At 36.1% G+C, this 26,810-nt stretch overlaps 1 protein-coding gene across 1 annotated transcript in view; it reads left to right on the forward strand.

Annotated features, from left to right (window-relative positions):
• The window catches only part of LOC131067361 (protein IQ-DOMAIN 32), a 28,935-nt gene extending 10,583 nt beyond the window's left edge, over positions 1–18,352 (forward strand). Inside the window, exons 2-6 of the mRNA XM_058002328.2 lie at positions 14,207–14,542; positions 14,768–14,995; positions 15,134–15,214; positions 15,333–17,493; positions 17,794–18,352. Of these exons, the coding sequence (XP_057858311.1) occupies positions 14,207–14,542; positions 14,768–14,995; positions 15,134–15,214; positions 15,333–17,493; positions 17,794–17,822 (2,835 nt within the window). The 3' untranslated portion in view covers positions 17,823–18,352. The remainder of the gene's footprint in view (positions 1–14,206; positions 14,543–14,767; positions 14,996–15,133; positions 15,215–15,332; positions 17,494–17,793) is intronic.
• Positions 18,353–26,810: the final 8,458 nt, after the last annotated feature.

Consider the following 26,810-nt stretch of genomic DNA (forward strand, 5'->3'; position numbering starts at 1 on the left):
TGATTCCTCAGGAGAGGATAGAATACCTTTGGGTATCTTATTCTAATGTTTGGTAGATGATAAAATAGACACCAACACACCCCAAGATGCATTTTAAACTAGCACAAGCCCTACCATCTTAACCATGGCTAAACAACAAAAAACAATAAGAATGACTTCGTGAGGCCAAACTAGAGGTAAATTAATATGATAAAGATCTAGAAAATGACAGTGAGTGAGTTCTCTAGGAAGAGGAACCCCCCCTTGTAATGGAGAGGATTTAGTCTTTTAATAAATCTCCTCATATACAATCTTTACCTTCTCATCTAACTTTCTCCATGTGGTGGTTGTTGATGTGTTTTTTATGCACTCAAACACAAAATAAAATACCAAGTATCTTATCCTCTTTTGAACAAAATCTCCTCAATTGCTAAACTTCGTGATCATACAAGGTTACTCCAAGGTTCCTACAGTTAGGTCTTGACTTTACATTGTGGATAGACTCAATGATATATGATGTGATATTGCTGGAAACACAAGAGGACTTATGTTTTGCTTGAACTCTACTGGAACGTGGAATCTTAAACTTACTTGAAAAAGGCAAAAGGGATAAAGGGTTGAGAAAGACTACATTACTCCTAAGATCATTGATGACAATTGATGGTATTCAGATCGACAAATTCCCTCAAACCAAGCTTTGCTTCGCTATGATGACAACAACTACACAAACTTGATGCAATCTTCTAAGGAAATGGAAGATTTTCACATCATAAATACACCACTCAAATACCCAATGTTGGCGCAACTTGAACAAGTATCCACAATCGAACTTAGCACGATGATGAGGTTCAGGCTAACTTTACACAGTGACTTACAATTAGAAAACCACAAAAGGTATGAACCAAAGAATTCATCACAATATCTTCATAAGCATCCACCGTAATCAATGAAGTTCAACTAAATTCGAGAATTAACAAGAAACCATGCAACATGTAGAAATTACACATAGAAATCCACCATACTTCAATGAAGATCATGTATTAAAATCAACAAGTCTTGGCAACAATTCCTTCTTTCCTCCGCTTACTCTACTTTACTTGCTATCTAACTGCTATCTATTTGCTATTGACTAGCAACTATTGTTGAATTGTTAACCTTTACAAATGAGGAGAGCAAGCCTTTTATAGACTTCCCTTTACAATAGAATGGCTAGGATCAAATCCAAATCAATGGCCGAGATTACATGATGAAACCCTAATTAGGGTTAGTTACAACTAACTTCTTCTCAACCATTGAGAAAATTGTATTATGATGGATACATGTCAAACATAGAATTCTAACCAATAGGAATTGAGGTTAGGTAAGATAAACAATATTTGATGAAGTGACATGTGCGCTCCGCTCCATCTTTGAATGAATCAAGTTCATTGAACATGGACATGTTGATCTTGATTGATGAATGAAGGTGAGTTGTTGCCGCCACAGCTTACACCTTGTAGATCATCACAAGTGTTTGTGGTTAAGCAATATCTCTTGATACTCAACATTTCCAATTCATGACGGATGTGATGATAGTGGCATGATAGTGGGAGATATTCCTGAATTGCATCATCTTATCTGGTTTGATCACTTTCACCTATCCCTCTTCATACTTGGGAATTCACCTTATGATGTGTCTCACCTTTCAACCTTGGAATCCTTCACCTTGACTGCTCTTGACCTTTATCCTTGTATTGATGTAGGGATATCTCCATGGCGTACAAGATAATTGCAATGTTTCCTCATGTTTATTGTTCTTCTCTTGGTGTGATGTCCTTGAATCTCTCTCAAGTCCACCTTCAAAAAGTGTTGAACTTTCATCATCCTCATGTTGCATTTGCTCCATCTCTCATGCTGATGATTTTGATGCTAACCTCCCTTGCATTCTTGTTTTTACTGATGAAGTATTCTTCTTCTTCATTTGTCTTGGAATGAACCCTTGATGTCAAAGCTGCTTCTTCATTCCTTCGGAATTCCTCCTTTGTGATTCTCTTCACGTTGTAGCATCTTGATATCCTTGTAAAATGTTATCCTTTCCATGTGGTGGAAATCCTTCCATCCAGCATTGGGGGCAACCGGGGGTGGGTGGGAGGAGATGGGCAAGCTCCCTCTATAGAAATGAGCGACGATTGATTCTTCCAGACTCCGCGTCGCCAAAGAAACTAAAGGGCCAATTAATCCCTAACTCAAAGAGAATGTTCCGGTAGGAGCTGAGAATGTTCCTTGCATGACCTTGTTGAATCCTTCACCATCCTTGCCTTGAATGTGTGGATCTTGTCTTGCATTGGTAAGTCCTTCCATGTCATAATGTCTTCTCTCCATCATTCCATGCACTCACTCTCTGCATCAGACCTGAAAAAGATGGAGAAAACACTTTGAATCTTGAAAGAAAGATGAAACCTTGTTGAGTCCTTCACCATCCTTGCCTTGAATGTGTGGATCTTGTCTTGCATTGGTAAGCCCTTCCATGTCATAATGTCTTCTCTCCATCATTCCATGCACTCACTCTCTGCATCAGACCTGAAAAAGATAGAGAAAACACTTTGAATTTTAAAAGAAAGATGAAACCTTAAGTTAATTATGACAGAAATTGAAAGTTCAAATCTCTTGCATTCAAATCCACATGATAATCCTTGCAAGACATCATCATTAGTTCATAAAAATCGCTCCATAAAACCCTCTATATAATCTGGAAATGATCATTTTAAGTCTGGGAATGTTTCACAGATCTGGAAATACAGGACTTAAGGTCTGGTTCCTTCCTTTCAACTCTGATTTTTCCTTCCCATCAGCTGGAATTCACCTGATTTTGATTTCAATTTATCTTTCCAAGTTGCTTATATTGATGAAACTTGCTTGTAGGTCTGATTTTCAGATCTGACTTGCAGGTCTGAGCATGGAATTGTTACAGATGTGATTTTTGCTCACGTTAAGTCGGATTTCATCCTCCTCTGGTCTGATTTGTCTGCTACACTTCACTCCTCAAGCACTTCCCTCTATTTCTTCACCACATGGCCTGAAACCTGATTTCCTTTCACCTTACACCTAATTCGCACCTGCTCTGTTGTGATTCGCATCTCTGATGTGATTCAAATTTGATTTTCATTTTGTCTGCTATGAACTCACCTGTACTGGAGTTCAAGAGTCAAAATGTGTGAGTATAAATACTAGGGCAAGACCTAAAGAGCAAACCTGATTCGCCTAAAGGCAGAGCAGGTAGGTATAAGGTCGAATCTGAATTGCATGCTGAACTTTTTCCAAAGATGTGCTTTGCATGTCACCTCATCTGTATCATCTAGAGAACTTTTTTATTGCTATCATTATGCAGGATTAATTTAAAGTATTAAATGCCAACATTGGAACCCTTGAGTGTTCGTCCAATGGGGTCAATGATACTTCGCCAAGATTGCCTTTTGTATGCACCATTCTTTCAATTATTTCTAAACAATCTCTACTTTTATTTTCTTGATTCTTCAAACTCCATTGGTTGCTAGAGCATGAATATCATGATAGGGCTGATCAACTGAAGCTGAACCATGATCATGATCCAAATGATCATATGAAGAGACATTACTAGAGGAACTAGAGGCTCATGAATAAACCTGTGACTATCAATCATCTGAATCATATGAACAACTTTGATGACAGATATTATCACTCTATGTGGAAGTGGCAACATGAGAAGAACTTTCTTTATTCTCTAAAAGCTTTCCCTAGAGTTGGTGCTAGATTCTTATGCTGGTGTACTCCTACCTCAAGCTTCTTGAATTTTGTTCGATCATATTCATTTACTTCTTGAGATTCATTGTTTAATCCCTCATCAACATAGGCAAAGGTTTTGTGATAAGCATCATAGAACTTGATAAATTTATATTGCTTCTCATTGTTGTCAAGAGGGTCAGAAACAATAACTTTCAAGGTGTTTTTGATATCTCTAAATGGGAAAATTTATTTTTCTGCAATACCAAATTCTTTTGTTTTTGAGTTGGTGAACAAAAGGCAAGTTTGCACTCAAACTGAGAATACAATAAATATCATTGTTCACACCATTTTCAACATTCACTTTTTGTAAATAAAATAAAGCAAAATAATTCTGAAGTAAATAAATAGCTCTAAATTGGTATTCCTCAGCATTTTTTAGATAGATGTATTTAGAACATCTATACTAGTACCATGCATCTAGTATGACTTGCCATAAAAAGAAGTCAATAATTTTTGTGATAGTTAGGTTGGACCTATTCAATAAGGACACTCAACTTTTACATGGGACAATATCTATGAAATTGATGAACATTTTAGATGAAGTATTAATTGTTGGTATTTCCCTTGGTATATTGAATAGATTTGTTGGAAACCAAGTCCTTATGAATCAGGCAGAAGAGGTGCTTCCATTATTAATTAGAAATGGAAAATTTCAACAAGAAAGAAAAGGAAACAAAACTTCAATAAAAGGATTGAGTGTGTTAGATACACAAAAGAATTACAATTCAAATAAGGTGGAAGGTACTACAAGGAAGCTCCTCATTACAGTCATCCAGAAACTTTACTATGAAATGTTTATATTTAAAAAAGGATAATTTTTCCTTAGTGCATGAGATATTTATACAAGAGAATGGTTGAACCCATGGAAGAATCTGCAGCATGACCCCATGTTTGTTATGAATTTAGAAATTAAAATTTTAAAAGAAGCACTTAAGTCGTGGCATGTCAGGAGACTCTGGAAAAGGTTTCAATGAAAAATGGATAAAACTGTCAAAACATAAAGAGTTTCAAAAGCAATTTGTGACAAAGACGAAGCATTAAATGATAAAGAAAAGACAAAACAAGAAATTTCAGTTTGAATGCACACTCAAGCTAAGAGATTGATTCGTAACGATTTTGGTTAAAAGGTATGTTACTGGTTTGGGTTCAGCAGGATGCCAAATTTTGTGGATCTAGTTTTGGTATGGATAGGTTCAACCATACAATACATATGTATATAAAAAATAAAAAATAAAAAATAAAAACCCATAATTTGCAAAATGAAAATTGAAAAAAAAAATGATAATTCAATGTCAAATGTCAAAACAATACAAAATTACAAATCATATATCTTCATATTGCTCTTCATCAAAAGTATCGATGTTAATGATTGGTTTGTTAGAACTACAAGCAACTCCATCTCTACTCTCACTAGCTGCCCCATGCAATGTTCATTTTGCAGTCTCTTGCCCCTCATCCTCTATAGGGACTAAGGAAAGTTGAACAACAAAAGCATCCAATTTGACACTCTCAAGGGCTACATCCCAATTATTTGTTGCCCCTTGTACTTGACTTGCTTATATGAGAGGAGGTGCAAGTTGAAATGCACATAGAACAACTCCTTTGCTTTTTTCGTTGCCAATTAGTTGTATTTAATTGAGTGGATAAAGGAATATGTATTCCAATTCTGCTCAATTTAAGAACTGGCAACTTGTTGAGATTGGAGACAAAGTCAATACAATATTCATAATTATCATGTATAAGTTATAACTTTTAAAGAAAAATAAGAACGTAAAAAATTTAAAATGCATACCTATCATAGAACTTTGGTGGCAAGATGCCATAGGTAAATAGAGCTTTGGCCATGGAGGTTTTGCTATGTATGAGCATCCTTTAAGTTTTCTCAAAGAGCACTATGACTTGCAGAGTTATAAAATTGCCAAACTCACACATGACTATGCTCTTTCCATATGGATTTGGGAAGAGTCTAGTTAGTGCTACCACGTACTTGTTAATTTAAACATCTTTGTATGGTGGCGCCCTTTCAAGCAAAGAAAATATTTCTATGCTATAATGTTTGGGGGTTAAAGCAAATGGCATGAGATGCAAAGGTGCAGTCATCTTATTCCATTGTTCAACTATATTTGTTTGCACCTATTTGAATTTTTTTATTTTAGGGTTTTCCCCGTAGGTAGTGTCATGCCCCTTATTTTTTTGTCATGGAGTTAATGTTGTCATATATTTTACCCAAACATGGTTGATTTGTAATGACAAACCTAATCACACTAATGATGGGCTCAGTGCAACTCAACAAATATTCCACATGAGCCCATTGATAATCATTTAGGGCCAATGCTTTAACCTTTTGGGCCTTCTCAATATTAGATTGCCTCCATACACTTCAAAATGTGCTGATTACCTTGACACTATGTCTCTCCCACCTTCACAATACATCTTAAGAGGATTGTGTGTGATGCGATTAAAGTCTCAACAACCTATATGGTGTTAAAAAATTTAAAACAAATAAAAAAGTAAATGATATAAAGTACTAAGGAGTAAAATAAAATTATATATATTTAAAAATGACAAACATAGATTAAAATTTTAATAGAAAACTTAAAAGTAAATAAAAAAATAAAATATTGAAATTTCATAAACTTATATTTAATAACTCCAACTTGGTGAAGGACTTGAAGATTCAACACTCTAGTGAGGTGTTTTGAGGAAGGAGATTGGGTATTCCTTCAATTGAAACTTTCAGGCAAATGTCATTTAAACAACATGAGAACATCAAGCTTGCAAACAAATTTTATGGTCTTTATAAGGTCACCCATTGGATCGGAAGTATAGCTTATAAGTTGGAACTTTTACCTTCTTCCAAAATTTATCCTATATTTCATGTATTTTGCAAGCTTCCAATCTAGTCAAAATAGCCTAAGTTAGATGAAGGGAAGTTTATTTTGAAACTTGAGGCAATCATTGAGAAACAAGTGAAGTAGCTGGAAAACTGAGTCAAATTCCTAATCAAACGAAAGAATTTGCCAATTGAAGATGCGACATGGGACGATGAATAATTCATATAGAAGCATTTTTCAGTTGCAAAATGTTGAGGGCAATGCTTTTGTAAAGGGGATGTGCATATTATACCTTTAATATTCTTCTTCTTAAGTTGATAAGGTTTAAGCACTTGTGGCATGCTTAACCTTAATATTTTTACTTTTTAGTGCTAGTTATTTCCTTGGGCTGACCTAATTAGGGTGAAAGGGTGTGTCCCTACAAGGAATAGAAAGGATCTCTCAAACCATCATAAGTTGTAAGTTTGAATTCATATTATTATATTCCGGTTTTCGGAGGTCACTCCCTTGAAGTGGTTTGATATTATTGCCTTTTGCCTTTATTTCCTAGGAATGTCCTAACATAAGAGGATGTGTGGTCACTATTATTGGAGAAATAGAGGATGGCTTTGTAGTGGCTGGTGCGATTCTTTTTGGCCCAAAGGATGGGGATTTGATTTTGCTCTCTAAATAGCTCTATCTTCTTCTTGCTCTTTGATATAAGAAAGACTTTCTCTTTGTTAACCCATGTTTATTCAACCTACCACAAATTTTGTTAACTTGATCAACAATTTCACACAAATGAGCTTTCACTTGACTATATGAGCTCTTATATTCATTGACACTCATTATAATGCAAAAGATAATCCCCAATTCATTAAGTTGCTCAATCATCATGGCATGTCACCAAAGAGGTGATGATTGGTAAAATTTGAAAGCCCTATCCATCTCTTGGTACATTGAACTGAAACTACCAACCATTATAAGCTATACTTGCACCTACATGTTTTAAAATAATAAAATATTAGGGAAATTAAAAAATAAAAAATATAATGTAACCCTAGGCTATGTTAAAAAACTAACAACTATTTGAGAAACAACAACAAAACTTTCTTTTCTTTTCTTTTAAGGAAGCTTGGGAATAAATTTAAAAAAACTCCTAAGAAAAGCTTCGGTTAGCTATGGTTAGGTTTTTTTTTTTTTCACTTCTTTACTGTTTGTTCCTTTATTATTTGTTGAAATCTTTTTTTTTTCTTCCAAGAAATCCCTTGTATAATGTATCCCCTAGGTTCATCTTGTACGTCACTTGGACTGTGGTTCTATCCCAGGTATGTCTTAAATATTCTGGGGCACACCCACAGTCCTGGGGATGTATGCTGGGTGATCCTGTACTAGGAACCGTGCCAGCTATGGGTATGTCCCTGGAACCAGAAAATCCCAGTAACACAGCAAAAGTTTTACAAACCATGAACATGGATATGTCCCTGGAACCAGGAAATCCAAGTAACACAACAAAATTTTTACAAACCATGAACATGTACTGTGTAAAACTACTGCTCCTAAACTAAGAGATTAATAAAAATGAGGAAAACATAACAAGAACAAACTGTGATAGATAAAGAATTAGCAAAAAGGGAATTTGATACTCAGGAAGCTCAGTGGAACCCTTGTGATTCAGATCAAGCATTTAAAGTAAACAATGAAAGGCCATCAGTTGGAAGCAGAATTAAAAAACATATATAAAGAAGCAAACAAGGAAACCAAATGCAGTGTTAAGAAGTTCAATGGAGTTTTAAGCAAACATTTGAAGATAATAAAAAATGACTTGTAGAGCTATATTGACAACTTGACTGTTGGGAAAATTAGTTATCAAGACAAAGTAATCCATATCTGCACCCCACTATTCTGAAGGTCAACCAACATTATAGTCAAGGAAACAAGTATTAACATCCACACTTTCAAATCAGCAAATGGAAAGGCATCAAACATCTGCATAATTAACTCAGTTGGGGATCAGTTATGCAAGGAGACACTGTGAATTGCAAAAATTGATAACCATTGCAAAGGTACAACTATATATATATTTGAGAAAAGCACTTATGTGACAACTGATTATTCAATTTACGCTTCAAAAATTCATTTTTCATGACAATAATTGAGTATTGTAACATCTACCCTAGAATTTTAAAAAAAAAATTTGTCAATGAAAATTAACAACAAAGACTTGCAAAATAGAGATGGACTACTCTTATAAGGTTTGTTATAAGAAATCAGTATCCATACATTCGCTGATGCAATTCTTTTCGATGGCAATCATTTACAAAATGATGTCAAGACATGAAATAGCCGTACATATAGAACATTCACATGAAATACCTTGAAACAGAGATGCAAATTGAATGTTGCAAGGTTGGACTATCAAATAGAAACTGCTGCAGATCTGCTGTTTACACTTTCAAAATCAATACAGCCATGAAGCCCATCAAATCTACCTCCAATCATGCAAAGGACACCTCCCAATGACACTGATCAGCACTACACTAACCCAGCAGTCTCCAAATATCCTGTAATTGCCAAGGATGGACAGGAAATAGGACTGTCATAGGATTTCAGTCATACAAAAGGTCTGTAATTTAGTGTTGCAGGTCATGATAGTCACAGAAAATCATCAGTAACTTCCTCCAATCTTGGCTAGAGCACCTCCAAAGTTTGCCAAATGACACCAAACCAAAGAAACGGGACTTGGACTCGGCTCGGACTCTGCAAGGCCGATTCGGACTCGGACTCTGGACTCAGCTCCAGACTTGGCTGGACTCAGGAAAGTGAAAAACTCAAGAAATTTAGAGATTTTTAAAGATTTAAAACTTGTTTCAGGCACCCTTTATTGAATACACCTTAAAGACACAATAACATCATCAAACTTGACTCATTTGATTACATACACAAGTATACATAATCACATAAGCATAAACGCAAATTGTAGCTGAAGGAAATAACAAACATAGATATATAAATATTGTCAAATGTATACAATATTACAAAACTCGTGGAATAAAAAATCCATGTCATCATATGACCATCATCAAATGTTTCATACAAATACCAAAGGTAAATACAACTACAAGCCTATGGCTCAGAGGAGCTTGCACCCTCTGGCCTCGACCCCCTGCGAAGGCGTCTAAGGTAGGCCTTGGATGATTTGACAACCATAGCTGCTCCCCGTGACACCATGCCATGCTCACCAACATCAGGAACATCTGTGTCACTATCTGCCTCTGAATCTCCTGTCTCTGCTCGTGCTCTCCGCTCCTCCTCTGCCATGGCTACAGTCTCAGCCTCTATATCTACCTGGTCGATCCAATCAATGTCAGACTTGGAGCTTAAATTTTCCCTACTTCTATCGACGCAGTTTCCCCCCATATTTTTCGACGGGGGTTTGGGGGCAGCGCCCCTTGCGCGCTCCCTGTCGCGATACAGGGTGGGGTCGAGGGGCAATGCCTCGCGAGGCCAAAAAAACTTATTATTTAATAAAGGTGTTGGGTGTTATTTTTCTATTGGCTGACATGTTGTAACCCTAATTTTTCTCATTCTCAGGTGAAGGTTGTAGTGAACAAAGACGATACCATTCATTTAAAAAAAACTTTTTAAAATGTATTTTTTTTGTCATTTTACTAACCTAGCTAGTAGCCGAGTTTGAGGCTTGGGACTCACCGAGTTTGGCGAGTGTGAGCCAAACTCGCCAACTCGGCGAGTTCGAGTCTGAGCCCCAGAGACTCGGCGAGCATGACTCGGACTCGGACTTGCCGAGTTTAGGCGAGTCCGGGCGAGTCCCGTTTCTTTGCACCAAACACACCCAACATTGTTCCAATACCATCAAATAGCAGAAGATTTAAACCCAGAAAACTGATGATTTGAATTTCAGTCATGCACCACTGAGAATGGTGCTGAATGACAGGTTGCTAGCTCTAAATATTTATAACCTTCAAAAACCTTCACTTGCTCAACAAGAAATGACCTGGAAATGTTAGACAAGGTCTGGGTGCCATTTTTGATTAAAGAAAAACCTCAGAACTCAAGGCGTTAGACAAGGTCTGGGTGCCATTTTTGATGAAAGAAAAACCTCAGAACTCAAGGCGTTAAGCCTGATAACCCTTATGCTTAGTTCCAAGTACAATGGGCAAATGGTATGGCCCCGCCTAAAATTTTGTGCAACCTGCAGTAGTCTCAAAAAACCCCTTCAAAGGAGTCACCCATAATCAACAATCATAATGTACTCAACCTTGAATGATTTCTGACCCTGCAAATCAATTTTCCAAGAACATATAAGTAGTGGCCAGCTAGGGCACACATCTAATCCTCAAACTGTATGGCCAGCAAAAACCATCCTCAAAATGCATCACAGAAGCCAAAAAATCTTCTTTGTAAATCAACATGAAAATCATTCCCAAATCTGCAAGTCAAAAGGCCAAGAAAATTTTCATTTCTGAAACCCTAATCTACAAGCACTAAGAAGAATCAAGGTGATTTCTGATGTAGAACCACTCCCAACCATCTAGAGTTTGTCTTTCAAATCCGAAACCAATGATCCAATGAGGGTTTTCGTCCTCACAAGATTCGAGGTAGAACATGTAGGTTCAATCTGGTAACATTTCGTTATGTGTACTCTTCAACATCCAAAATGAGAGCACAAACCTCTTTTTATAGTTTTAGAGGGAAAATAAGCCCATTGAAATTTTAAATAATTCATTTCCCACCAAAAAGCACATTTTGAATTAATAAAATAACTTTATGTGTAAGTCCCCTTCCCTAGGCATCCACTTGAGGGGACATAATATATTAAATGAAATAATATAACATTAAACATTAGAACACAAGTGTATAATTAAATACTCTCGTTAGAGTTTTGGAAAGCATTGCTGAGACATCAAAAACCAAATGTGAGCATGCCAAGATGAAACTGAGGCATTGGGATGAAGACTGGTGCCAACTTGAAGACTTTCTAACAATAGATGTGCTCTCCAAGAAGTTTGGAGAACACCCCGAGTCCAAAAATGCTTCTGAAAGCGTTACTGCAATCCACAATGCCATCTGGGCTCAAAGCCATCAATAGAAACCAAGAAAGACTGAATCGGTGCACTCCAACAAGTTTGGGGTTCTCCCTAGCCCACCTGGAAGCTTATGGGAAAACTTGTAAACTAGCCAAAAGCTCACAGAGAAAAATTGTGTAAAAATGGGGACGTTACAAGTACAGCCTTAATTGTTGCCTACAGTTTGGTCTCATTAAAAATTCAAATGATTTAAGCCGAGCATGGTTAAGTGATGGGTTATTATCTACATAGTGTCTGCTTAGCATAACATTTGAAGAACAGAATATTGATTTATGTCTGGCCCAAGGGTTTTGCATACTCAACAAGAATGCCCATGGAATTGAACCGTATCACAGCTGAATTTATGGTTGGTAGATATCCTCATTGTAATATTGAATACTTCTATTGAATATCCCTGTCCATCCAGTCTGAAATTGGGTCATTGCTACTCTTCTTTTCTTATTGGGATCTGTGAGTCATTATTAATACCATTATTCATTATTGTCATTAATTAGATATTTTTGCACATAATTCTCATCTCTTTACGTTGTGGAGCTCAAGATTCATACCATGTGTTGATTCCTGTCTATTGTCAGCAAAGCTCGAGCATCTAAGATGTGCTTGATGCTTAAATGCCTACCTTGACTTACTTCGTAATGATGTCCAACCACTTTATACAGAAGACATCCATGAAGTTGAACAGCGTAATGGGTGATGTACCTATTGGTGGGTATCCTTATGAGGATGTTGAGTAGTTTTATTGAAGGAACAGCACAGATCTTCTCAAATCAGGTCATTTATTGGGAGCTGTGCTCAGTTATCAATACATTCATTATATTTATTACTTTTGTATGCAATTCTTCTATTCCTTGATAAATCATTAAGTGTTGATTATTTGTTAGTTTTTTAAGCACAAGAGGTTGCTCACCAGGGTCCATGTTATTTTCCAAAGAGAAACGATGAATGTCCTTTTCACGAAAACATCTCTTATAACTGGAGGTTTCTTACAATGTTTGGGAAATAATTCATTCATGGCCAGATTTTAAAAAAATTGTTGATCTAATCTAAAGTGGATTGCCTTTGATTCCCGCTCACAATTAATTGTGATTTTAGCCCAATAAAAATAATTCTATAACTGTTCTGTATGATCTCCCTTGTCCTTATTGGATAATAAGAATGCTATTTGGAAACAACATAACAAAATTTCCAGGAAAAGACCTACAAAATATTATTTGATCTAATGCTCAACTAAAATGATCAGCAATACTATTAATTATAATGCCATCCTTTCCACATCGTCCTTGGAGATGGTAAGTTGTTATATTTTTGTCTTATTGTTAATTTTGCAGATTATGGAGCCCAACAAAAATGGTGCTTGAATAACTGAATTTTTACTACTTTTGCTATCTTGTATCTTCCTTTTTGGAATAACTTGATTTGTATGACATGAAAAAAGTGTAAGTAGGTATTGCAATCTCTTTCTTGATTTCTTCTATGAATATGCCTAAATGAATTTCATAATTTCTTTCAATTTACTTTTCTTCTCAGATTATAGAACTTCACAAAATATTAATTGTGTTTTCTTTATCCATAAGAAATCAGGATGATCATAAGAAAATTTCTTAGCACTCAGAACTGTATGGCCATGTTTGGTTCGGAATGATATCAGTCTGGAATCTGGTTGCTTAGACTGGGGCTCTGAATGAACATACAGTATATTATCTACTGTTGCATATTTCCCAGCAATCTTCTTGTTATGGAAACAAGTGAACTTCCATTGACCATCACTGTTTTTATGTAGCTGTCTATCTTAGATTTAGCAGTATTCACTATTCAGAACTTCTGAAAACTTATTTACCTATTTCTAGAAGATGCCTTTGGCTTCCCTTTGTAGATCCTAAGTTTAAAGTTATGAAATTAATCTCCCTGTATCCATCCAAGGTCTATTTACTGAGGAATAATATAACCATTTTAGTGAATTTATCTACCCAACATTAATACATTACTTTGTCAATAAAAAAATATGTATTATTGAAGTTTTCTGTTTCATTTCTGATCATGCCTTCCGATCCTTAAATAAAATTAACTTTTCTCTATCCAGTTGAGTCTGAATATCAGCTTCTCTGTTAGGACGTGGAAACTTCTTGCTTTTGAAACAATAACTTGTACATTTGTTTCTTATTTTTAGTACCTATTAAACCATGGTATGCATATAATAATTTTGCTCTGGGATATTAGGTATATTTGCAAGCAGAGAAATCGAGCAACAGCATGTAAAAGATTAATTTCTAAATGCTTCCTGCTAAAGTTATTTCCCAGTCTAAATAAAAGCTGTTATATTCATTAAAATTGTTTATTTTTAAAAATCTTGAATTGGCCCATGTTGACCAATATTAATCTGAAGTTTGAATGGAGCTTTTGAAAATAGAATTTTGAAACTCTACAGATGTTTTTTGTTATTAAATTATTTGTCTCTGTTTTGATCTTTTTCTGATGGAGAACTGCTGTTTTTTTATATACAACCAGAAGAATGCTTCTAAGAGTAGATGGAGTTTCCGGAAAAGAGCTTCTCATCATCGGGTGCTTAGAACCACCGTGGTAAATGAAACATCGTCCTCAAGTGCAGAGAGAAATGATAAGGAATTAGTTTATGAGCAGGACAAGCAGGCAATGCCTGTAAGCACAGAAAAGATTACCCTCTCAACATTGATGGAGAATACATCAGTAAATGAAGAAATTACAGTGATACCAAGCACAATGGAAACAAGTGTCAGTTATGCTGTTGAAAGTGGTGATAATGCTAATAAAAGCATGGAAGTAAATTCAGCCATCAAGATCCAGGCAGCTATCAGGGCATATTTGGTATTTATACTATCGTGCTTTCATTTTTTTAGTTTTATTGATGCATGTAGTTCCTATCCGTTTTCATTCTATTTTGTAGCTTTGCCAAATTTAATAGAATACTTGGCACATTATATCAATCCTTCATCACTTTTACTGTTGTAACATTTATGCTAAGTAGAATGCTATTTGATTTGTTTCTGTATTTTAAGGCAACAAATTAGATTTTTATTTGTGTTTTCTCAGGCGAGGAGAACATTTTGCCGTCTTAAAGGCATTGTGAGATTACAAGCCCATGTTCGTGGGCAGTTAGTTAGGAAACAGGCTGCAAGAACTTTGCGTTGTGTGCAAGCAATCATCAAATTGCAAGCTTTGGTTCGTGCTCGTCAAGTCAGATTATCAGAACAAGGATTGGCCATTCAAGAGAGACTTCAACTTATACGACAACAAAATGGTTCAGAACAAAGCAAATTGGTAAGAATTTACTATTTTAAAATTATTGTTAAGGAAGAAAAGGAAATAGTTTATGTGCTAGCTTGTGTGTACTAGTCTATTTTTTTTAACTCTAGTCCTTTATTAAAAGCTTATCTAATTTTTTTTTTTCTGTCGCAGGAGAGGAATAGTTCAAATCCTTCATTGAACAACAGTTGCATTCTAGCAGGGAAGCTATTTGCTAATGGATTTGCTCGTCAGGTAATGTCAAAACTCGAGCATCTATCTGTCAGAATTCAGTTTTAAAGTACTCTTATGTTTGAATTCAAAACACAACAATTTGGGATACTGATATTTTAGCTTTTGCTGCTTTTAAAAGCTTTTAGAGACTGTACCAAAGGCAGATTCTCCGCATATGGAGTATGACCCAGATGATTCCAATTCAGGATGGAAATGGTTGGAACGTTGGATGTCTGTGTCCTCCAGGGAGTCTAATTTGTTGGTTCAACCAAAGAATGGCTTGGATCATCAACAGCAAATTGAGAAAGCAGTCTCTTTAGAGGCCAAAGAGATAATAAAGGAGTTAAATTCAAAGCAAGCTCCAAATTTGGACCAGCCTGAGGTTAAAGACAAGACACAGATTTTTAGCTTGACGAGGGAATTGAATTCAACATTAAATTCAACTTCAGATCAGCTTCAACCTGAAGATGGGAGGAACATTGATAGCTCAAGAAAGGTGTCAAAATCAATAGTAGATTCTATTGCAGATCAGCTGAGCAAGCAGTTGAAAGAAGTGTCAAGTTCAGGTTCTAGTAAGCATGATGTTCAAAATGAGGACTCTGATTTTACTTTAAAAGAGGCTTCAGCATTAGCATTGGATCATGTTTCAAATCAGCATGAAACTGAGTCTGAGAGATGCAACAATAACTCAAGAAATGTGCAATCTCCAAAATGTGACTCTGTTTCTGATAATTCAAACAACCAGTTGAGAAATTTGTTCAATTCAATTTTGGAGCCTGTTTTGGATCAGTCTCGAGTTGAATCTGATCGTTCTCAGGTAACCTTAAAACAGAAAATACATCCAACAGTGGATTCCTGTTCTTATCAGACAAAAGTTGATGGTGACAACTTAACATGCAATTTGACAAAAGGACCAAACTCAACTTCTGATTTGGTCCCACACTTGCCTGAACCAAGAAATGATATTTCTGCCCACAACTCGAAAGAGAATTTGAACGTTATACCAGATTCTGTTTCAGACCAGCAAAACATAGAGGGTAAGGATGACTCAAATGCAATGACAGATTCTTTGTATGAGGTAAATAATGAATCTAAAAATTCCAATTGTAGCTTGAGCAAGGTGTCAGATTCAACAAGCGATTTATATTTGAATCAGCAAAAGCAGGAGGTTGAGAATTCTCTGTTGAACTATAGTGATGTGTCAAATTCAACGTCAAATATTGTACTGGATTTGAATGAGGCAAAAACTGAAAGTCCTAATTGCAGTTTGGAACAGACATCAAATATGAAACCACATATTATTCCAGTTCAGGTTGAGGCTGAAGCTGCGAAATGCACTCATAGCTCAAAGAGGTTGTCAACTTCAAAGTTGGATTCTGTCCTAGATCAGCCTAATGTTATGAAAAAGTTTTTGAATTCAACATTCGAGTCCAATTCTGAGCAGCTTAAGTATGAATCTGAGAAAAATATGTCTAGCTCAGAAAAGATGGAAAATTTGGCAGTGTTTTCTTCAGATGACACTAGTGTGCAGCCAGAAAAGGTATCAAACTCAGAAACAGATTATGTTGCAAATCGGCCCATAAATGAACCAGATCCACCATTTAATTCTATGTCAGATCAAATTAAGTCTCCTATTGAAGCTGACAATTTTAAATGTAATGAGGATAAATTATCAAGTTCAATAGCTGATTCTGTTTCAGATAAGCTTGAGGCTAAATCTGAGAAGTCAATGCCCAACTTAACAGACATGTCCACTTCAGTTTGTGCTTCAAATGCAAAGGAATCAATGTCTGGTGAGTTGCACAGAGTGCAGGAACCTGTTCCGATTATTCAGGGGTCATCCTCCATTCAGTTTTCTGCAAGAAGTTCACCTGAAAGATCAGATGATTCAACAGTACAGAAAAACGTTGTCTCTTGTGGTGACTCCATTTCCAGCAATCCGGTTAAGGTTGAATCACCTATAGAAAATGATTCTGAAAATTCTGTAATCAATAGGAAGGCTACAAGAAAACAGAAATTTCCGATCTCTGGGAAATCTGATCATTCACCAAGCAACTCTCAAGTAATTCCATCTGTTCCTCATTACATGGCTGCCACAGTATCAGCAAAAGCAAAGGCCCGTCCTCATAACTCTCCAAAGTCCAGTCCAGACATCCATGAGGATGCTACTAATGCAAAGAGAAGAAACTCTCTACCAGGTTCACATGGAAAGCAACAATCTGTGTCTCCACGGAGGTCACTAACTCAATTTCAAAGATCTTCCAATGGGAACAGTGTTCTTTCCCCAACAGCCTCCTTGGGTATTAAGTTCAACCTTTGTTTCTACATTTTGTATATTTTGTGATCCCAATCAATTTGGCTATGTTGTGTAATACTTTTCGTCCAAGTTATGTTCTTACCATATGAATTTATAGTTTTCTAGTTTTTTGGTTTTGTTGTTTGTCTAGGATTCATTTCCCTGAAATCTGTACCATAATTTGTTATTATGGAATACTAGCATAATTATGATTTGGAGATGCTGGTATATGGTCAAAAATTGCGAGTTATTCTTTTGGAGTAATTTCATAGTATTCTAACATTTTGTAACATTTGTATTTCAGAAAAACAAAAGCATGAGTGGCGAAGGTGATAAATTTGGTCCATGTTTTACCTACTACTTGAGTCTTTAAGAGATCATTCAAGTGGCTAAGGAAACTGGATGCTGAAAAAGGACCTTGTGTAAAATGTTGAAAACATTAGGTTCACTTCAGGTCCTTCGGTCGAGTGGGTTCCCAACTTCCATGCAGGTTCTTGAGTTCTACAATGCAATGCAGATTGTTGGAATTAAGGCTAAACCTGAAGTATGCCAGTGTGCTTAATATGTTGTAATTTGTAAATAAAAAAATTATACCCAGATTGAGATTGTAAGTTTGCATCCTAAGATCTTTCCTGATCTATGAAAAGTTGTGTTGTTTGGTGTCTGCTTGGATAGCGGTTCAATGGCATTCGAGTTTTATATTTAAAGCTGTCAAGCTATATTTGTATGTCCAGCTCCAGTTTAAGCATCTTTAGTAGTTTCAGAAGCATTGTATTTTGTCAGTCCTAATAATTGATGAAGCTTAGCTGTTGCACTGAGTTATGCTCTGAATAGTTCAAGATTGAATCTGGGCATTATCTCCATTTTAGTGAAATGGGTCTTCTATTTCAGATTGTACTATGACATGATTTCCAATATTGTATTAGTGTCTGATAAAGAGTTTACAGAGATTCACCATACTGTAGTTTCAAGAGGATTTATGGTTTTACCATATCATGGGTTAATTTGAGATATCCTGTGTATGTACTGGTGTGAAACATTTATGCATAGCAGATGCACCTGGAATTTTTGGGTAGCCAATGATCTTTACAGCTCGAACAAGCATGCTGCTATCAAGCTATAAATTTTATTAAAATTCCTCTTTCTCAATTGCACTAGTATTAGTGACACCAAATTTTGACATGGCGACTGCAGCAGTGCAAACTGTCTTTGGGTTGCATTGATTATAGGAATTAGGGGCTGACTAAAGGAATTTGTAGCCATCCTTGTTTAAATTCAATGTGAGCTTGCCTTTCTTGTAGAGTTCCTCCTTGGATTAGCAATTTGTTACACACAGGCCATCCCTTATTTTATTAGTAATTATTTTCTTTGTTTGCTTTACCTCCCGTTTTTTTAATAATGCTTTTTTGTGCTGAATCTATGTACACAGGCCATATCCAGCTAATACAGTTACTTGAACCATGGCCTCTTGTTTCATGGAGCTTACTTTAAAGAAATGTCATGTCTCAAAACCAATTCCAAAATATGTAGTGAGACCATTTGCAGGGCTGGGGTGATTCCTTCAATGTCAGGTGAAATGTGAAAACCCATGAGTCAGTTGGATTTTGTCTTTGATGACAGCACATATAGCCAACTCGATATTTTTTCCCTTTAGCTCAAACTCAGAATCCTAAATTTAGCATGGATTAGCATTTGATTTAACCCTTAAGCCTCTCTAGCAGAAAATTAAAATTAAAAATAAAAGCATAACAGTAGCTGTGGACACCCATTAGAGTGCAACAGAGTTTGGATGGATTTTAAGTGGAGCATATCAAGCTTAGAGACAATAACCAACTTGTTGCATCATGATTGATGATAGCCAATAAATTAATAACACAAATGGTAAGCAATGCTAGCGAGGTGTATACTGAAAGCATTTAGCTCAAAATGCTCTAAATGATGATTGATAGGTTGTATTAAATCATAGAATATTAACAAACCTCTAAATTGTCCTCATGCTGAACGAGGATTTTGTCATAAATGGAATCCTTTGATTGACCATAGTTAAGATCCTTATAATGCTATCGTTGCTCAACCTTTTATAATCAGATAGTTGCTCGAACCTAAGTCAAAACCATCTTTTCAATTTCATCCCATATCATAATGTATTTGTCTTTCTTGTGTCTTTCATGAATGCTTTTTGTCATAATCTTGAGATATCTACTTAACTTTTCCAAGATATCAGTTTATACTCCAGCACGACAAACACAATAATTAAAATTGCTCATTACCCTCAGTATGTACTATAATTAGCTAATAGGCTTTTGTTTGTGGGACAATCATCGATAAAATTCTGAAGTGTTGGTAAATTGGTATGACTTTGAGAAGCCAAATTGAAAATCCACATTTAGTATTTTGAATTGTAAGATGCTAACTGGAAAATGTTTAGTCAACTCCTCAATTGTAAGTCTCATGGGAATATAAAAACATTAAAAATATCGTTTTACAGTTTAACTAGATCCACCTGCCTGGCAAAAGTTCACCTGCGAGAGCAGCTCATGGCAATGCTTGTGGGTGCTCAAGCATCAATCACTGGCCGCCTTCCAGTGTTTACTAGGTGTACTCAAATAACTGGACAATGTAAGGTGTATATTTACCTTGGCTTCTTTCCCTAAACCTTCCAGAGAAATATCGGTTGAAATAGAGGATTATGACATCAGAATAAAAGACTGCCATAATCTTGCGAACTTTCAAAATCAAAGGAACTGCTGATGGTGCTTGGCAAACCTGGATTTTGTTGATTGAATTTGTAAGGGTCTTTGAATAACACTCAAATGAGGTATGAGATGTTTTGCGAGAAAGTTGCTGAATTATTTAACAAATATTGAATGACCAAAATGCTAAAAATCAACTCTATTCTGCTTTTTGATTTGAATTTTTTAAAAATATCTGCTGTATGTAAGAATTCCATTGTGTTTTGTCTAGTACTGCTTTCCCTATCAAGAATTGCAGGCATCAACTCTCATTAATGGGGTTAGGAAGGATGATTTTCACCCGAACCCCTGGAGTGGAATATTATGGAAAGAGCCTGCACAAGGTTGGGTTAAGGTGAATTTTGATGGGACCTCCAAGGGCAACCCTAGGCCCAGCAGTGCCGGGTGCATAACACTTGATCACACTAGCAAAGTCATTGGAAAAAAAATTGAATTCTTGGGCGATACAATGAACAACCTAGCAAAATTTCAGGCTGCCCTCCTAGGCCTAGAACTTGGTCTAGAACCAAATGTGGACTAGCTGCACCTTGAAGGAGATTCTTTAATCATGGTAAATGCAATTCGCCAAAACTTGGCTCCCGATTGGAAATTGGGTCGATGGCTACGACCAATCCAAGCTCTCATCAATAGATTTACTGAATTCAATTTAACACGTTTATTGAGGGGAATTCATTGTCTGGTGAGATTGCCAAAAAGGTTGCTGATTATGCCCCCTAGCTGATGTCATGTCCTAGGACTGACGTCACCACATGATGAATGCAAGTGGGTTGATAGGAATGAGATGACAAAGGTACTTTGTTGGGAAATTAATAGGTTCAATACCAAAGATTGTGAAGATCAATCTCTATCCAATAAATTAATCGAAGGATGAAATTCAAGGGTTGAATAGCAGCAACATGAAAATCTAAAACTCATACAAATTTGAAAATTAAGTTGTCTTGATAGTGAAAAACCCATGATTAGATCCTTCTTTTTTATAATGCTAAAAATCAGCATGTTAATCGTGTTTAATAAGTTTATCTTATGTGAACTTATAATAACAATAAATAATGATTAACATCAACATAAGATAAGAACAGTTATGTAGCAGCAGTCTAATAGTAAATCTGCGGGGTCTTCCCTGCATGATTTTTCTTTGAATGTTCCTAACGACAATGTCGCTTGGACGGTTGTTTGTCGCAGGCGGAAGGAAAAATCGACCCCCCTTTGTCAAGATTTGGGTGTTTCTCCCCACTCTTGAGTTGGGGTGGGTTGTTGGAGGTTTGACAAGTTTGTTTGGCCTGTGTAACTCTGTTTGTTTGGAGTTTGTACCCCTGCTTGGTCTTCTTGCCGCCTTTGGGTTGTTGCTTAAATTTTTGATAGCCTTTTGGCTATGTAAAGGGTCTCCACCCTAGTTAACATTGCTTTTTAAATAAAAAACAACAATAAGACATAAATCAACAATATAACATCTACACATAACACATGATTTAGCGTTTACCTTTAGTATTTCACTTTAACGACTAGTTCTATTTATAAAACATCGTCTTGTAACCTCTATATATACGTGTGTATATCGTTCAATGTAATTATCGGATCATTGAATCATTCGTTCAATTTATTTTTTATGGTATCAAAGCATGAAAATTAAAATTTTCGAAAGTTTTTGTTATTAAAATTTTTCGAAGTTTTTATTGAAGAGATTTTTTTAAAACTGTTTTTTTTAAAAAAAAGAGTAGGTTCTTTTTCTCTTCCTGGACAAATTTTTTTTTGCAGGTTGAAAATTTTCCTAGGGTTTCTGCAATTTTCGATTAGGGTTTTGACCATTCAATTCAAGTTGAAATTTTATTCTGGTTGCAGATTCTTGGTGGGTTTTTTGAGACCTCAACTGGGTCATTGTCATATTTTTTTGGGTGCATCGTTTTCCATGCCTCAATTTTTCTGGGTGCCTCGTTTTTCGTGCCTCAAATTTTGTGCCAGGGAATTTGCCTTGGAATTTAAAAATAGTCCGCGATTTCAACTAATTCTGTGGACGTCAGGAATTTTGGTGTCTTTTGGGCGCCGTTTATGTTGTACATCCGACCTAGGGTTTTTGACCCTATTTTTTGTGTTCTTTTTGGAAAAAAAGTCAGAGGTATTTTTTTATTTTCTACAAATTGTTATTTTTTTTTATTATTTTCAGGCAAAAATTCAGGTTTTAAGTTTGCAGAAAATTTTAATTTTTGGATTTCTTCCAAACCTCGAAATTCGTACCTTGGGAATTTGTATCGGAATTCTCCTCCAGGGTTTCAATTTTTTCAACAACTGCTTCTATTTTGATTTTTTAAAAATCAAATTCTTCTATCTCTTGCTTTCACTTGGTTGACCTCATTCAACCTTGATTTCCGTGATGACATCTTTGACCAACATCATGTTGGAACACATTTAGAAGTTCAGTGGCCTCAACTACAACACCTAGAAACAATGCATGTTATCGATATTTGAATATCGTTGCCTTGATCAGATTGTTCTTGGCAAGGTTCCTCGTCCTATAGCAGTAGGTGAAGATCAACAAGACAAACATGATACGAAAAATAGAGAGGCTGTCGTGCTTATCAAACTCTCAGTCACAGATGATCAACTCCCTCAAGAGCTTTCAGATAAAACAACTAAATAGATCTGGGATCTTTTGAAGGATCTTCTTGAAACGTCTGACAAGAGTCGAGCTTTCTTTCTAAAGAATATGTTGTTTTCTATCATGATGGATGAGAAGTCTTCTATCCAGGCACATCTCACGAAGATCAAGGAGATCCGTGACTAGTTGAAAGCTATAGGTTGGACCATGGTGGAAGAGGATATGGTAGTGAGTAAAAAACACCAAGGAGAGAGGACAAGTTTGTATTAACAAAAATAAAAGCGCTTACAATACAATCTCTTCCATTCTTCTCTTTGCCTCCACCATAGCAACACCTATGTACGTGTGAACAACCTCCTTATGCTTCCCATCTATCCTTCATTCCTATAGAGAAAGCTACATTCAACTATTCCACATTTTGTTACATATAAAATCTACACCTAAAGGCTAAATTTATAGAATAACAAGAGCTCCAAAACCACCAATAAAGGTTCCTAAAGAAGACTTTTAATTATTCGTGACCACAACTCTTGAAATGCCTCCATGGAACTCAAAAAGACATCGATTTAGTTTTCAATACCTTCCCTCCCACATGAACTCCTATACTTGCAAGATAAACATTGCATTAAATGTAACAAATGACCGAAAACCAAGAGACACCTATTGCCTCTTCCATACTGCCACATGGAGAAGCCCATAGGTCACCCTTTTTCCACTTTCTTAAGTGATTAAATATCTTATTCTAGACATCCATAAGTGGAGAAAACAATATTAAATATTTGTGTTTACAACCCACTTTTACCGTTGCTAGTGTAACCCATCACCCCTTATGAATGTATTACAAAAAATGTTGACAATTAAATATTACAAATTATTTTTCGAATACATCTTAAGTGCCTTAGGACACTTTCCAAGAATGTTGGAACTATGTCATAAAATTTACAGGGTAGATGACACCTTAATCCTAATAGTACCCACTTACCCAAGCACTCTGTAGTACCACAAGCTCATCTGGAATGCAAGAACCAAGTGGTTGCATACAAAATGATACAAAACAAGGAAAGTGGCAGATGTGTCAATCATACCTAATGCCAACTCACCAAAACATTATTACTTGGTAGCTAAACGACCCTCAAGCGCATGTGAAGAGAATATATTGCATATATACCCCAACTTCTCTATAGATATGGGAGATTTGACGAGATGAGACCGGACTGCAGAGACATCATGACGGGGCCATCTTGGGATAGAAGCTTATGAAACAATGATGACATATCGAAGATGCCTATTTATCGCCCTCGATGGCTTTAGGTGATTCACTTCTATAGGATTGTGAATATTTGGTGTCAAGTGTTGATAATTACTATCCAACTAATTTCAAGAGTGTTAAATGTCATTCTTAGGGGAGGGTTTTAAGAAATGCCTCGAGATGATTCTCACCTTTGGCCATTGTCTAGTCGTTCATGCTATGGAAACCATTCTTGGTGATGAATTTCTTAGAGCATGTCATTGACACTGGGTTAACACTAATGTGATAGCCATGTTCTTGGCCACCATTCTGGAAGTAGGGAAATCAAAGGAGGGGTTTATCTTGTTGTGCCAAAAACTTTTCAAGAAACCCTACCTCAGAGAAATCAAGGATATTTTGGAGAACATGGATGTTGATAGGCCCATTCCACTCCCTCAAGACTACTATGTGGTTAGGCGTTGAGGGAAAGAGGTGAAAAGGCTACCCCTGGTCACAACCATGGAGCCGGTGCTATTCAAGGGCAGGAGGACTGCTATCTCCAAAAATATCCTTTTCCTAAAGAAGCTCATGGGTGTAGTATAGAACAAGGGTGAAGGATGGGTGCAGAGTTATTTAAAGAGGGAAGGCCTTGCCAATGATGACAAAGAGGAGGAAGAATTTGGACCAGACATAAAGGAAGAAAGAGGGGATGGAGTCATCGAGGAGGAACCACTACGTATTGCAGAACTAGCCGCCCACGAGGACTATGGCCTAGATTGTCCGATGAAATGCCAAAGCAGAGAAGCAGAATAAAGATTAGTCGGCCAAAGGTTTCTTCTTTTTGTTGTTTATGTCAGTAGTATGATAATAGCTTTCTCGATTTGGTGTGTATATTTGATATGAAGGTCTACTTGTGTCACCATTTTGGTTTCCGGTTACAATTTTTGGGAGACGGGTTCATATAGCCATACTAGGCTTTCTTATTGGCCCATCTGCCAGGATAAAACTACGATGAATGTACATCTATTTGTTGAATTCTAATAGAACGGGTGCTGCCCCTAACAGTTATTTACCTACCCAAATTTTTTTTGCAGGCATCAATAATGGCAAACACTGTATCGTTTTAAATCTAACAGTTTGCATTAGTTGCGAAAGTTAAAAGAAGAGACACAGGCCTCAAAAATAAAAGTGCACTAAAAAATAACTGGAACAAAATTTAGTCTAGCAGGTACCTGGATTCTAGCGAACTAAACTACTGGATTTGGAGGTAAAAATTGTTTCAATTAAAGATAAAAAGGTGAAAAAATATTCCAAACCTGCTTAAAAATATTCCAGTCCTGTTTAAAACTTGGACATCTCATATATTTAGTATAAAGACTTGAGTGGAAAGCTGTTTGAAATTGCATCTCTGTTAAAAAATACAAAGAGGAAGGGTATAGTTGAACAGGAACAATCCAAGGAATGTAGAAAATACAGTAGCATCATATGAGATAGAGTTCCTACCATTCTACCAAATATAATGGAAATACCACCAAATATGTGAGACTACTTTTAAGGATGAAAAATTGATTGCATCTTTAATTATCTCTTTTCACGAGTAGCTTCAAACCATAACTAAACTGGAATCAAACAGAAGGAACTTGTAGCCGACAACAAAATACAAACAATCCAAGCAATGTAGAAAATACAGCAGCATTATATGAGATATAGCTCCTACCATACATTTTTGATTGCGATGAAGTCCATCCACGCGCTCGCTTCCATGACACAATCTTTCAATGAACACATGGAATTTATTATTTATCTGTACATATTGCTTGGTTATAAGGTGGGGATGAGCTTACAAACCAAAACGTGCTGTCTATTTATGTTGGGGGTGAACCCCACCGTAAACAGCCAGCACATTGACACAACATTGCAGTGACTCATACAGAACGATAAGGTGGCATGTGAACAGTTCTTACTACTTATTCAATGCAATTAACGTCACAGGTAGCTCTAGCCTTACCTAGTTCTTTCTTACATTCGATGAAAAGTGGCAGCATAATTAGCCTTCCTCACACCAGTAAATTAGTATGTCTGTAGTGTATTGTGAATTAATAATTTTCTAGTGTATTGATTTGTTGAAATTTGGAAAATGGGTATGTGAATAACCTTTGTCTATACCCATCTCTATATAATATTTAGATTCTATGATATAAGGTGAGGAACCGCCAAATACATGCTTTTTATGCATTGAATATTTGTATTCTATTGAAGAGATAAAAAGGACCTAAATGAGTGAATTATTAAACACACTTCAGATATATATGAGTTCATTTTGATGATGCAACTAATGTAAAATAACTGAGATTAAACATTAAACGGCGTGTAGATATAGAACTGTATTAAACCCCATTTCTCTAATTTTGTATACAGGAATATGCTGTGTTAATCACAGTTGATAAATCCTTAGGATTTTGAAAGCAGATTGGAAATGCACATTTTTAGTCAATAAACTAAGCTCTGCAACTGAAATTTGTTAAATTCCAAACCTGCGGATACTGGATAGACACACTGCATGTTGATCTATCGCAAGAAGAAAGCTTGTTACCTGATTGCCATCATCTCCAAACCGTTTGATCGAGCTGAGTTCAATGATAAGAAATTTGGAATGTGCCAAACTGCTAAGGTGGTCTATTCACAATGAATGACTGTCGAATTTTTATAGTGGTGCAAGCCATCGTAGAAAGTGTAGATCCCACCAT

Source organism: Cryptomeria japonica, chromosome 5 (genome assembly GCF_030272615.1).
Source record: "Cryptomeria japonica chromosome 5, Sugi_1.0, whole genome shotgun sequence".
NCBI classification, from domain to species: Eukaryota; Viridiplantae; Streptophyta; class Pinopsida; order Cupressales; family Cupressaceae; genus Cryptomeria; species Cryptomeria japonica.